Source organism: Procambarus clarkii, chromosome 86 (assembly GCF_040958095.1).
Source record: "Procambarus clarkii isolate CNS0578487 chromosome 86, FALCON_Pclarkii_2.0, whole genome shotgun sequence".
In the NCBI taxonomy this organism is placed as follows: domain Eukaryota; kingdom Metazoa; phylum Arthropoda; class Malacostraca; order Decapoda; family Cambaridae; genus Procambarus; species Procambarus clarkii.
In genome coordinates this window covers 10,677,830-10,693,474 of record NC_091235.1, presented here as the reverse complement: position 1 = coordinate 10,693,474, position 15,645 = coordinate 10,677,830, and the positions used below count along the sequence as shown (strand labels likewise).

The 15,645-nt window shown below is 43.8% G+C and overlaps 1 protein-coding gene across 1 annotated transcript; it reads right to left on the bottom strand.

The window, feature by feature from the left end:
- Positions 1-14,972: 14,972 nt before the first annotated feature.
- On the bottom strand, positions 14,973-15,356 carry LOC138358767 (41 kDa spicule matrix protein-like). Its single transcript, XM_069316940.1, has one exon. It carries the CDS (start codon positions 15,354-15,356, stop codon positions 14,973-14,975), a length of 384 nt encoding a protein of 127 aa, XP_069173041.1.
- Between the last annotated feature and the right edge of the window lie 289 nt (positions 15,357-15,645).

Below are 15,645 nucleotides of genomic sequence, written 5' to 3'. Positions count from 1 at the left end.
ATATATATATATATCGATTTGTCGATATATATGTTCTATCATACCTGCTTTTAAAGATATGAATTGAGTTAACCTCTACAATATATATATATATATATATATATATATATATATATATATATATATATATATATATATATATATATATATATATATATATATATTCACGAGAGAGAGAGAATTTTGAGGATGATCATTGGCATTTATTGTTTTTAATATAATTTAATTTATCTCTTGGTCAGTTAGGTTAAACGTGGATGGGTTTGGGGAGTAAGTGGATGGGTGAGCCAGGCATGATCTTGCGCTGAGGGGTGGGGAAGGGCTTGACCAGCCAGGGGCATCCTGTCCCCTGACAGTGTGTCGCCGTTAATTGAAGATCTGATGTTGCTGGGTGTATCAGGTTAGTTGTGTTGTGAGCTGGCCTAGTTGTGTAAGTGTTGTAGTGTGTGTGTGTGTGTGTGTTGTATTGTGTGTGTAAGTGTTGTATTGTGTGTGTAAGTGTTGTATTGTGTGTGTGTGTGTGTGTGTGTGTGTGTGTGTGTGTTGTATTGTGTGTGTAAGTGTTGTATTGTGTGTGTGTGTGTGTGTGTGTGTTTACTAGTTGTGTTTTGCGGGGGTTGAGCTTTGCTCTTTCGGCCCGCCTCTCAACTGTCAATCAACTGTTTACTAACTACTTTTTTTTTTCCCCCACACCACACACACACACCCCAGGAAGCAGCCCGTGACAGCTGACTAACTCCCAGGTACCTATTTACTGCTAGGTAACAGGGGTACTTAGGGTGAAAGAAACTTTGCCCATTTGTTTCTGCCTTGTGCGGGAATCGAACCCGCGCCACAGAATTACGAGTCCTGCGCGCTATCCACCAGGCTACGAGGCCCCGTAGCTGTGTGTGTGTGTAAGTGTTGTATTGTGTGTATGTGTGTGTGTGTGTGTGTTGTGATGTATTGTGTGTATGTGTGTGTTGTGATGTATTGTGTATTCACCTAGTTGTATTCACCTAGTTGTGCTGGCCGGGGGTTGAGCTCTGCTCTTTGGTTCCACGTGACCAGCGTGCTGTCCACTCAGCCACCAGCGCCCCACTGGTGACGCTGGGGTCTGACCTCGTCAAGGCTGAGGGGGGCCTAGACCCCCCAATCAACCCGTCTTCTCAATAGCACGTCGTATTTTGACGTATACATTACCTAAGGCCCAAAAACTGTCGTACTAGAATGTTCGCGAGCAATATTAACGGCTCGCGAAATTGACGTACTGTTCTGTTTTCTGTTCCTAGGTCCTCTGGTAGGTTAGGATAAGGGCACTTTAATACCACAGTTTCTTGACGTTGGGATAATATACATGATTGTATTCCAAGGTATATGTGTATTTTTCGAAGAGTATCAATCACATGTTATTCTAATTGATTGTAATTGGATATGTACTCAACTAATTGTACTCACCTAATTGTGCTTGCGGGGGTTGAGCTCTGGCTCTTTGGTCCCGCCTCTCGACCGTCAATAGGGACCAATGTGTACCAAATGAGGTGTAAGAAGACAATTACTTCAAGCGGAAATGTTCACCAATAAACAGCTGTTCATAATTGTCAATTTGGTTGTTAGTTATTTAACGTGCAAGAATTCACAGGTGAATATGTTACTACAGATTAGTTATGTCTGTATTCAGTTTTGCGTTTAACCGGTTTTTGATCCTTCAAACTGTGCGTGTTGGGACCTGGTGAAGGCCTGGTGACCTGACACGTGATGTAACACTGTAAAAGTGTTTGGTTTAGTTTAATACATATATAGAATATGAGTCAGAGACAAGAGCAGAGAAGGCGCCAGTTGGTCGACCTGAGATCTCACACCTCTAACCGTTAATGACCCCAAGTGACCTGAGGTCAGCTCATGCGAATTTCACCTTGCTTCTGATAATCTGATAATTGTAGCCTGGTAGCCTTCAAACATGCCGACGTTTAAGGAGTGGTTTCGTAGAGAGCCTCGGGCTATCTACTTGTGGGCGGAGTTAGTTACTAGGGTCCCCAATATATACTCGGAGAGCTATCGATTCTAGAGCATTAAGCATTAACGAGACAGAAGAACGGCAGTCAGCAGAGCAGCCGAGACAGGCTGTCGGTCGGACGGGGGTGAAGCTGCCTGACAGCTGCAGACTCTCCCCCCCCCCCTCTCTATCCAGCTATAGGCACACACTTGGTGAGTTGAGCAGTAAGGTGACTTGGTCGTGTTTTACAAGTGTTGTGTGATGATCAGGGGCAGTCAGCTGTAGTGTTCTCAGATTCTTGGAGGATGACTCACTTTGAATATTAATCTTTAACATTTTAATTGGATTGCTTAAGTTATGATACTTATCATGAAAAATATAATTGTTGAATTTATTATTTAAATGGACTTTATTTTGTTCCCTAGAGATTTTGAGTTGAGGTGAGAAAGCCTCTGTGGTTACTGGTTTCATGGGTTAGAATGAGTACATGATAAAGATGGGACCATACTAATAATAATCTCTTGATAACATCTTTGGCGAATATTGTGATACAGACAAGTTCCATTCCTTGTCTTGTATGTAATGATCATGAATGGATGGTGGCAGCATTTCGTCTTCTACTATCTACTTCCTACTTCTACTATCTACTTCCTACTTCTACTATCTACTCTTCTACTTCTACCTATCTACACCTCTCCCTCCACCCCTCTCTGAACTCTCACTTTCAACTAATGACCCTCCTCGCTCCTCCCACCTCTCTCACCCCAAACCCTCACTAATTACTTCACTATTCATTTCTTTCCTTTCGTTTTCTCTTATACGTTTGTGGCAATGATTATGTATTCTAGAGTTCTCTCTAGAGTTTCGGGTAACTGATCAAGTGACGGCGCCTTGTAGTCTTAGCACGTAGGTAGTCGAATACCTAGGTTACAAGATGTTGAACCAGAGAGGTTGCCTTAGGAACTCTGGGAGTGCTCTAGAATAGTTAGCTAACTGGGGACGGGATAACGGACTAGAGAGAGCTGTTTCCCCCGGCCTCGTTAGTTAATTGGGGGGTGGAATAATGGACAAGATAGAGCTATTTCCCCCACCCCCCCGTTACAGTGACACTAAAGTGGCTGACCTAAGGTAACTTGCCCTGGTTGATACCTGGTTGATGGGGTTCTGGGAGTTTTTCTACTCCCCAAGCCCGGCCCGAGGCCAGACTTGACTTGTGAGAGTTTGGTCCACCAGGCTGTTGCTTAGAGCGGCCCGCAGGCCCACATACCCACCACAGCCCGGTTGGTCCGGCACTCCTTGAAGGAACTTGATCCGAGTAGCTGAATCTATAACAACAACAACCTCACATAGTGTAAAACAGGGTGTTTGCCGGGGCCTCGGAGCCGGGAAGGATCTCCTTCTTCTCAATTTCCCGCCCTCGGAGGTGAGCTGACCTCTGAAGTAGCAGTTAGCACACTCACTGATGCCCTGGGTTAGTGTCCTGGGCAGGGAGGAGTCGGATGGGATGCAGGAGGATCAATTGATGGGGATTATGGGTAGAACATGGAGCTGGGTCATCTGACAGGAGATCCTTCTCGGCTCCGAGGCCCCGGCAAACAGCCTGTTTTACACTATATGAGGGTGTTGTTGTTATAGATTCAGCTACTCTGATCAAGTTCCAAGTAGCACGGGCTATGGTGAGCCCGTAGTGGACTTACCTGGCACAGGAGCGGGGTTGTGTGTGTCTATATGAGGAATTCTCCCTTCCTAAATAGTCCCACATCTCCTCTAACTAGGGACCACTCCTTCCCTAACTAGGGACCACCCCTCCCCTTGTCTTACACCCTCCCCCCCCCCCCCCCGGCTCACATTTGAGACCGCGGTGAGCACGGCGCTCATGTAACATAATTCCCCCGTCCCTGAAGCCTAATATGCTCTTCCACCTCCTCTGTTCCATGCCCACTTCTCTGTCCCATCACCACGTGGGACCATTGTTGGCTCCTGCTGTGTACGAGTGGGCTGCGCGAGAGGCGACCACCTCCTGCATGTCAGTGTTGGCGGACGATGCAGGTTTGTCGATCGAGCAGTGTTGTAAACATTTGAGTCAAGCATTTAGAGAATGTTGTTTAAGATTCAGCTACTCGGAACAAGTTCCAAGTAGCACGGGCTATGGTGAGCCCGTAACTTACCTGGCACAGGAGCGGGGGCATTTAGAGAGGTTACATGTTCGTATATCTGGATCTGGTCAGATGTCAGGATAGATTTAGATACAGAAATCGGTGCAAGTTCCATCTCGATGTATTCCATCAGTATTTTCACATAGATTTAGATGCTTTGAGTAAAGGTAAGTTCTTTTGTAGTGGCTTACAAGCCCTAGGGGATTGCATAACTTTTATAGGGGGATTGCAAGACTTTTCTAAGGGCTTGCAAGACGAGCAGATTCTTAATTGTCTGTAATTTGCAACTCCTAGTGGTGCATCGTATGGTAATAACATGCTTACTAATATGATGCAATTACTTGTTTAATAACAACATGTTGCAATAATTTTATAATAATATAACAGTGCAATAAAATGTTGGAATATCAGAGTGAAATTACAGAATGCAATAACTTGTTTAGCCAACTGAAGACTCTTCTGTAAGCTTATAGTGTTTGCAAATCCACAAGGGCCGTGCTGAGGGTTCGAACTTACGGCCGGAATGATCCCAAACGCTGGCTTAGTCGACTAGTTCACGACATGGTCATCCACGGCGTAAGTTCGAGCCCTCAGCACGGCCACAAATTTGTTCATTTGATGCATCAGGCTATTGTGATTTCTGTGTGTAGTGCTTGCAAGTCCCTTATTGGCTTACATTGTGCCACGTACCCCAACGTACATAGTGCAATATGCTAAGATCTTCATTTTTGTACCTCACAAATTTGTTTCAAGTAATAATGATAAGAAAATAATCCACAAATATAAATTGCTTAGTCTACAGAACAAATGGGTTCAGTTCCTGAACCCATTATGTGAATCTAACCTTCACGTTAAGCTAAATTTACCAAAATTGTGAATAGATTGTTGATATTTATGTTAAACTCTGTAGATAGCTCATCAATGGTCTAACTTTCTTTGATAAGCGGGGTTTGGGGTACAGATTCTGAGCCCATTAAGTGTCTTTTCAACTACCTCTCACAGGATGAACATAAGATCTATTACCACTCACAGGACATGGGGTCCACTACCTCTCACAGGATGGTCATGGGGTCCACTACCTCTCACAGGATGGTCTTGGGGTCCACTACCACTCACAGGATGGTCATGGGGTCCACTACCACTCACAGGATGGACATGGGGTCCACTACCACTCACAGGATGGACATGGGGTCCACTACCTCTCACAGGATGGTCATGGGGTCCACTACCACTTATAGGATGGACATGGGGTCCACTACCTCTCACAGGATGGACATGGGGTCCACTACCTCTCCCAGGATGGACATGGGGTCCACTACCTCTCCCAGGATGGACATGGGGTCCACTACCTCTCCCAGGATGGACATGGGGTCCACTACCTCTCCCAGGATGGACATGGGGTCCACTACCTCTCCCAGGATGGACATGGGGTCCACTACCACTCACAGGATGAACATGGGGTCCACTACCACTCACAGAATGGACATGGGGTCCACTACCACTCACAAGATGGACATGGGGTCCACTACCTCTCACAGGATGGACATGGGGTCCACTACCACCCACAGGATGGACATGGGGTCCACTACCTCTCACAGGATGGACATGGAGTCCACTACCTCTCACAGGATGGACATGGGGTTCACTACCACTCACAGGATGGACATGGGGTCCACTACCACTCACAGGATGGACATGGGGTCCACTACCACACACAGGATGGATATGGGGTCCACTACCACACACAGGATGGACATGGGGTCCACTACCACACACAGGATGGACATGGGGTCCACTACCACTCATAGGATGGACATGGGGTCCACTACCACACACAGGATGGACATGGGGTCCACTACCACTGTAACGGGGGGTGGGGGGAAATAGCTCTATCTTGTCCATTATTCCACCCCCCAGTTAACTAACGAGGCCGGGGGAAACAGCTCTCTCTAGTCCGTTATCCCGTCCCCAGTTAGCCAACTATTCTAGAGCACCTCCAGAGTTCCTAAGGCAACCTCTCTCGTTCAACACCTTGTAACCTAGGTATTTGACTACCTAGGTACTAAGACTACAAGGCGTCGTAACTGGATTAGCTACCCGAAACTCTAGAGAGAACTCTAGAATACAAAATCATTGCCACAAACGTAAAAGAGAAAACGAAAGGAAAGAAATGAATAGTGAAGTAATTAGTGAGGGTTTGGGGTGAGAGGGAGAGAGGTAGGAGGGGCGAGGAGGGTCATTAGTTGAAAGTGAGAGTTCAGAGAGGGGTGGAGGGAGAGGTATAGATAGGTTGAAGTAGAAGAGTAGATAGTAGAAGTAGAAAGTAGATAGTAGAAGACGAAATGCTGCCACCATCCATTCATGATCATTACATACAAGACAAGGAATGGAACTTGCCTGTATCACAAAATTCTCAAAGGATGTTATCATGAGTTCATTATTAGTATGTTCCCTCTGTACCATGTATCAACTCCAAACATGTACTCATTTATATCATGAACCCAGTAACCACTGAGGCTTTCTCAAATCCTCAACTCAAAGCTCTAGGGCACAAAGTTAAACACAATTTAAATAATAAATTCATAATTATATTTCACATGAAGTATCATAATATAAGCAATCCAATTCAAATGTTAAAGAGAGTCATCATCCAAGAATTCGAGAACCCTACAACTTGACTGCCCCTGATCATCACACAACATATGTAAACACGACCAAGTCACCTCACTGTTCACTCACCGAGGACGGAGTCTAAGTTGAATAGAGAGGGGGGGGGGGGGGGTCTGTAGCTTGACAGAGACTGTCTCGCCCCTGCCGGCCGACAGCCTCCCTGATAGGGCTGTCTTCTCTCTGCTCTCCTGGCTCGTCTGCTGCTCTGTCTGTTAATGCTTCATGCTGGATAGCTCTCCGAGTTTATATTGGGGAACCTAGTAGCTAACTCCGCCCACAAGTAGATAGCCTCCGGCACTACCAAGCCACTCCTTAAACGTCGGCATGTTTGAAGGCTACCCGGCTCCAATTATACGCTTAGCGGAAGCAAGGTGAAATTATCATGATCTGACCTCAGGTCACTTGGGGTCATTAACGGTTAGAGGTGTGAGATCTCAGGCAGACAACTGGCGCCTCTCCGATCCTTGTCTGTGACTCATGTACTCTATGTGTGTATTAACCTAAACCAAACACTTTTACAGTGTTACACCACACACAGGATGGACATGGGGTCCACTACCACTCACAGGATGGACATGAGGTGCATAATAAATGAGCCAAACTAAAACTCCTTCAATATTTACAGTTACATCATGAGTTTTTGTCATCATCAGTATTCATCCTAACCATCATCAGCATTATCATTTCACTATCAACTCACCCAGTTATCACCCAACTCATCCAGTCACAGCCGCGCCTATTCATCCTGTCATTCAGCTTCCAATACTCACCATCTCGTCAATACCCACCCTCTCAGCTACCACTCTAGGTAAACACTGAACTAGACACGACCAACGCATACCTTAAGAGACGCAGAAGGAAGGCCGCGCCTGCGCAATGAGAGTGAGGACAGGTGGTCAACACAGGAGACACACAAAGCACACACACACACGCCTGTGCGGCAACCACTCCAAACACACACACAATGGTCTCTTATCAGCCTTGGCGACCTGACATCCCTCACCCCCACCCAGCCAGCCGCTGTCGTTCCGAACTTGGGATTGGCGCTGGGGAAGGCGGGAGGGGGGAGTTCTCAGATGCATTTTCAAGCATTGTTGAAGCACATGTTATCCTTTATGGGGTTATCCTAGTGAACCTGTCTGCACAGCCCCGCTCCTGTGCCAGGTAAGTCCACTACGGACTCACCATAGCCCGTGGTATGGTGAGGCTATACTTTCTATATTTTGTATCGGATCGAGACCTTCAGCAGAGTCTATCGTGAATTCTGGTAGGATTTTCTCTTTTAATTCGGTGGCAGCCACGCACGAGGATATTAATGCTGGTAGCGCTACCTCTTGGTTCTGTAGGATTCCCGCAAGGGTGACTGGAAGTGTTGCTTGCTCCACTGACAGTCTTCTGAGGTTAGGTTGACTGCCTTCCTCAATATTGACTTCAAGAGCACGTCATATTGACTTAGTAGTGGGCTGCCACAAGTGGGTGCGCAGTTTGGGCAAGTGTCGGCACCTTGTGGGAAGGAACAGGGCATCATGGGCACCCTAGTCCCCTTTTCTCTGTTCAAGACGATACAATAGGTTGTGTTAGTAGACATTTTGGTGATTAATTAGTTTTTTCTCACAAAACATGTGATGTAAAGTTAATGAGAAGAATCGCGACAGTTGGAGACTGTAATCTCCATCACTCTAGGTAGGCCTCACTGCCTCTCCATCACTCTAGGTAGGCCTCACTGCCTCTCCATCACTCTAGGTAGGCTTCTCTGCCTCTCCATCACTCTAGGTAGGCCTCACTGCCTCTCCATCACTCTAGGTAGGTCTCACTGCCTCTCCATCACTCTAGGTAGGCCTCACTGCCTCTCCATCACTCTAGGTAGGTCTCACTGCCTCTCCATCACTCTAGGTAGGCCTCACTGCCTCTCCATCACTCTAGGTAGGTCTCACTGCCTCTCCATCACTCTAGGTAGGCCTCACTGCCTCTCCATCACTCTAGGTAGGCCTCACTGCCTCTCCATCACTCTAGGTAGACCTAGAGTGATCTAAGCCTACCTATATGTAGGTTTAGATATATGCCCTTTATCTAGAGTCTAGACGTTAAACTCAGGTCGCGCACATAAAAAGGAGAACGTTACCAATGTATTTGATACTAGTGAATATCAGAACAAGCTTCAAGAAGTTAAATGGAGCCTTAAGAACACAGTACCTCATCTACGTCAGACCAGTCCTTGAGTGTGCAGCCCCCCGACGTTCCTCTGACTAATCACATTACATCCCTTCTGGGCCAATCTCAGCATATTCTCTACCCGACCGATCATAGCACATCCTCCAGGGTAAACAGCAGCACATATCCTCCCAGACTACCTCAGCACATCTCCAACAACAGGACATTTAATTAAAACCACCATTTTGCAGGTGATTTTTTTCAATTGTTTTTCTCCTGTAACCCCCTACCCTAACAAGAGCCTACCTCCCCCCCCCTTCAGGAGCCCCACTCCCGCCCCCCTCCTGAAGCCATCCTCACTTCCAGGAACTCCTCTTTGTCCTTCTGCAGCCACCTTTCCCCCTTAAAGATGGGAATATGTCTTCAGAACGGCAAGATGGAAAGACATTCACCGATGCCCCCATCTTGTAGCGCCCCCCCCTCCCCTTTCCCTGTCAATGAGGCCCCTTTTCTCCCTCCAAAAGTACCTTTTGCCCCTTCCGGAGCCTTCCCTCCTCCCTCTCCCGGAGCCTTCCCTTCCCCCCTTCCCATCAACTAGTTTCAGGCTCAATTTAAGATCAGGGGAGAAATTTCTTGTTGAAAATTGTCTCGATCTTTTTATCATAAATTGTAGCGTTTTTGCCTCTTGACTGCATTCAGGGTTTATATATATATATATATATATATATATATATATATATATATATATATATATATATATATATATATATATATATATATGTCGTACCTAGTAGCCAGAACTCACTTCTCAGCCTACTATTCAAGGCCGGATTTGCCTAATAAGCCAAGTTTTCCTGAATTAATATATTTACTATAATTTTTTTCTCATGCAATGATAAAGCAACCCTTTTCTCTATGTATGAGGTCAATTTTTTTTTATTGGAGTTAAAATTAACGTAGATATATGATCGAACCTAACCAACCCTACCTAACCTAACCTAACCTATATTTATAGGTAAGGTTAGGTTAGGTAGCCAAAAAAAGCTAGGTTAGGTTAGGTTAGGTAGGTTAGGTAGACGAAAAAACATTAATTCATGAAAACTTGGCTTATTAGGCAAATCGGGCCTTGAATAGTAGGCTGAGAAGTGCGTTCTGGCTATTAGGTACGACATATATATATATATATATGTCGTACCTAGTAGCCAGAATGCACTTCTCGGCCTACTATGCAAGGCCCGATTTGCCTAATAAGCCAAGTTGTCCTGAATTAATATAATTTATCTAATGTTTTTCTTATGAAATGATAAAGCTTCCCATTTCATTATGTATGACGTCAATTTTTTTTATTGGAGTTAAAATTAACGTAGATATATGACCGAACCTAACCAACCCTACCTAACCTAACCTAACCTATCTTTATACGTTAGGTTAGGTTAGGTAGCCGAAAAAGTTAGGTTAGGTTAGGTTAGGTAGGTTAGGTAGTCGAAAAACAATTAATTCATGAAAACTTGGCTTAATAGGCAAATCGGGCCTTGAATAGTAGGCTGAGAAGTGCGTTCTGGCTACTAGGTACGACATATATATATATATATATATATATATATATATATATATATATATATATATATATATATATATAATATAATATAGAGACAAGGTACTATACCTATAGAGGTTTCAGGGGGGGGGAGGAGGAGGGGAGGTTACTCGGTCAAGCATCTTGAGAAAGCTGGAAATTCTCTGAACATTGTCGTACCTAGTAGCCAGAACGCACTTTTTGGCCTACTATGCAAGGCCCGATTTGCCTAATAAGCCAAGTTTTCCTGAATTAATATATTTTCTCTAATTTTTTTCTTATGAAATGATAAAGCTACCCATTTCATTATGTATGAGGTCGATTTTTTTTTATTGGAGTTAAAATTAACGTAGATATATGACCGAACCTAACCAACCCTACCTAACCTAACCTATCTTTATAGGTTAGGTTAGGTTAGGTAGCCGAAAAAGTTAGGTTAGGTTAGGTTAGGTAGGTTAGGTAGATGAAAAACAACTAATTCATGAAAACTTGGCTTATTAGGCAAATCGGGCCTTGCATAGTAGGCCTAGAAGTGAGTTCTGGCTACTAGGTACAACATTATATATATAGTGAGGGTACCACAATATAAATATATATATATATTTATATATATATATATATATATATATATATATATATATATATATATATATATATATATATATATATATATATATATATAATATAGAGACAAGGTACTATACCTATAGAGGTTTCAGGGGGGGGGGGGGGAGGAGGAGGGGAGGTTACTCGGTCAAGCATCTTGAGAAAGCTGGAAATTCTCTGAACAATCACACATGAAGAACATAAACTGAAAATTAATCCCCGCTCCATTATTACTAAATAATGAGTGTGAAGATGCACTTGAAAACCCAAACAACAAAAAACGTATAAAATATAATATACCATAAATCTGTATAAGATGACGTGACGCAACGCATGAGAGCGCATGCGCGTAATACAAACTTCTCAATGGACATCATAAAACTCTAATTGTTTGTTTGTAGCGAATAGCGCACGCGCGATGATGCTATCGCTGTATCTATCAGGCGGCTTGACGTTTGCGAGGCACTACACATCAAGAAGTCAACACCAGTAATCAACAGCCAATTATTGCACAACTATATTCTACCCACCTCAAGACTCCGCTCCAATATAGAAGCATCAAGAAATATGGACCAATAGGCTTTCTACAAACACTTCTATTCAATACCCATTGTTTCGTGTTCTGTCTTGTGTTGATGAAATTAATACCCTATTAATGCCACCCCTTGTTCTGTCTTGTGTTGATGAAATTAATACCCTATTAATGCCACCTCTTGTTCTGTCTTGTGTTGATTAATGCCACATCACTCCTTCCACCTCACTCAAATGTAGATATAAAATCGGAGATGCGTAAGTTCTATTCAGTTGTGTATTTGTAAACTAAAGTCTTTGAAAATGTAATAAGTTTTACGAAACGCGCTCGTGTCGCGTCAGACTAGAAATAAAAATGAATTTTGGAGAATTGATTTTTGATTTACCTCCAACAGTGAAAAGAAATGTACGAAGGATTGAGAAAATTCGTGTTAGAATTATTAATCTTACTTTCTCGGTCATATTTAATAATATATGTCTACAGGAAAGACTGCTACCAAAATATACTAATATATATATATATATATATATATATATATATATATATATATATATATATATATATATATATATATATATATATATATATATATATATATTAGTATATATATATATTACTTATATATATATATATATATAAGTCTGAATGGTACCCAGGACTATATATACAACTGAAAACTCATACTGCCAGGAGTATACTCCTGGCAGTATGAGTTCGAGTCACTTCTGGGGTGTGAGTTTTCAGTTTATATATATATATATATATATATATATATATATATATATATATATATATATATATATATATATATATATATATATATATACACAATTGGTTTACAGTACATCACAGTAAATAGGTATCCAGGAGATAGGCAACTATTGTGGGATGCATTGTCTATAAGGCCAGTGTTTGGCCTAGGGGGAGGGGGGAAATTCCAAGATGAGCCTAATTACAGGCTTCCTGTCCCCGACAACAGGAATTGCTTTAGAAATTTACACGTGGAGAAGTCGGTGACACCAACTGCTGGTTCAAAGGATATCTGATCAACTGGTCTGTGTTTCATACGTCAAGCTGCGAGCAGCCGCGTCCAACAGCCTGGTTGACCAGTCCAGCAACAAGGAGGCCTGATCGACGACCGGGCCGCGGGGACGCTAAGCCCTGGAAACACCTCAAGGTAACGTCCATATAGTCTTTTGATCTGATTTTTAACCCAATTTTAATACACAACCGAGAATAATTGACGACCCAAGGTTTCCAGTATGTCGTCAACCAGGTTGAAGATATCCACCCAAGGGGACTCAACATCCTCTTAAGTGCTTCACAGGCACTTACCAGCAAGCCCAACGTGAGTGGGCTCGCACACATGTACACATCTTCCTTACGCTCCTTTGCGCTACTGCCTCGCCACTCCCGTCTGCCCATGAATGAAGAGTGACTGTTGTTGGTGCGTCGCGTGCTCGCTAACCCGCCACGGCTCCATAACTCTGGCCCGCTCTCCCTTGAGACGCCTCCAGTCACGCGTGACGGGCGAGCTGGGATGTGTGATGACTAAATACATCAGGAAGAGAGGGTAGAGGCTCATGGAATAGGAAATGAACAGATTGGAGTAAAGATTGGAGTAAAAATGAGAGACTCTTGGTAAAGATAATATAGGAGGCCTTAATACAGTATTAGTGTAAGTCATAATCATCCTCTATACTCATCCTGTGAGCGGTAGTGGACCCCATACTCATCCTGTAAGCGGTAGTGGACCCCACACCCATTCTGTGAACGGTAGTGGACCCCACACCCATCCTGTGAACATATATACATTAGTAACATCATATACAAATGTATGGCTACGTCTGTAGAAGAAAATAAACTAAATAAAAAGTCCAGAGAGTGTAATTAACACACAAAGACTCATAATATGCTAACTGCTTGACTAAAAACGTTGGTACTATCGTCAAATTCAACATACAATTTAGCCTGGGAATGCTAAATATACAATTTAGCTTTCACAAAAAATGCGACTTAAATGCACCCAATCATCCATCATCATATACAACAAGATGTACATTTTCAGGTGATGAAAATGTCGCGCTTCTGAAAGCAGCCGCACTTGAAACAATTGTCTCCACTGGTACAAATCTTAAGGTTTCACGAGAACTGAACAAATTCACAAGGGCCGTGACGAGGATTCGAACTTATGTCTGAGAGCATCCCAGTATTCCATTTAGTTCACGAGGAATATTTTCTTCACTGATGGCTCTGTCCACCCAAGAACAGGGACACACCGCAGGAATACGTCAGCTTCACAGAAACAATGCCTGCACAGACAACATTCAACCTGTCCTCTTACAAAGAACGTTGCATTTCGCCCGTATGCGTTACATAATGCCAAAAATGGTCGTAGTAGACAATGGAAGCGGCTGGCGAAAGTGATCTACTGTCCCGTTTTCTGTTTTGGGTCGTCTGGTAGGTTAGGAGAGGACACTTTACACTGACCGTTTTCTTGACGTTGGTAAACCTTAGGAGGACGGACTGGAACGTCAGTGTCAGGTTAAACAGCTGGCTTCGCTCCACGCTAACTAAACCCGGGATACACAAATGAGCCACCAGCAGCACACTAAGCAGAGGAAGATAATGCATTTTCTTTGATCTGAAGTCTGCTCTTTTAAGCAACTGAATATTGACCAGACCACACACTAGAAGGTGAAGGGACAAAGGGACGTTTCGGTCCGTCTTCACCTTTTAGTGTGTGGTCTGGTCAACATACTTCAGCCACGTTATTGTGACTCCTCGTCTGCAAGCAACTGAATACTTCACCTGAAAGGAGTCCAACACAAACCTTATAACATGAACCTGAAATAACATACTCCAGCTGCACTTAATAAAGGTGTCAAGATTTATTTTATATGGATACCTGTTAAAATACAAAATATAACTCAACACATATGTTGCCTCAAAAGCAGCAGGCACATAACAGAGAGGAAATTGACGGAAGCACCACAATGAGATCAAAACTGACTTGCTTCAAACATACAGGTCAGATTGGAGAGAAATTATGATTTGTTTATATCTGATATATTGTTTACAGGCCTTTACTATAATCTTAGCCCCTTGTTTACCTACCACGTCACAAGAGCTGCTGGATATCCCTCTGCTTTACAGTTTTGCTCCCCCATTACAGATCTCACGTGTTCCATTAGACTGTTAAGCTCTTCCTTAAGCTTCAAGCAGAGCTCCGACAGTGCTTGAGTTGAGATTATCCTGAGGTGCCATTATTCATCCCATGTAGAGTTGGTAGCTAGAGACTCTAATTCACAGCTGCCTTTGACGAGAGCCCATGACACGCTGACGAGAGCCCATGACACGCTGACGAGAGCCCATGTCACACTGACGAGAGCCCATGTCACGCTGACGAGAGCCCATGTCACACTGACGAGAGCCCATGTCACACTGACGAGAGCCCATGACACGCTGACGAGAGCCCATGTCACGCTGACGAGAGCCCATGACACGCTGACGAGAGCCCATGTCACACTGACGAGAGCCCATGTCACACTGACGAGAGCCCATGTCACGCTGACGAGAGCCCATGACACGCTGACGAGAGCCCATGACACGCTGACGAGAGCCCATGACACGCTGACGAGAGCCCATGACACGCTGACGAGAGCCCATGACACGCTGACGAGAGCCCATGTCATACTTACGAGAAAACGAGTGGATAAGATGAAATTAATACCGCCCCGTCAATGTCCGCATATACACTACTATTGACATTATTAATGAAAACATGCGGGTTGAGAGTGGCTGGACGAGGAAAAAATTCAAAGATGAAAACTTTAAACTCTCATAAATATCTGAGAGCTCTGTATACCGCACCTGTGACTGGGTGACGAGGGAGCACAAGCAAGGCAGGTATATTGCAGACAAACTGCATGCATATTTCTAAATGTAAATTTAACAAGACCAAAGTTGTTGGAAAAAC

Coding starts and splice junctions, on each gene's coding strand:
- LOC138358767 (XM_069316940.1), bottom strand. CDS start 15,356: ATGGGCTCTCGTCAGCGTGTCATGGGCTCTCGTCAGCGTGTCATGGGC.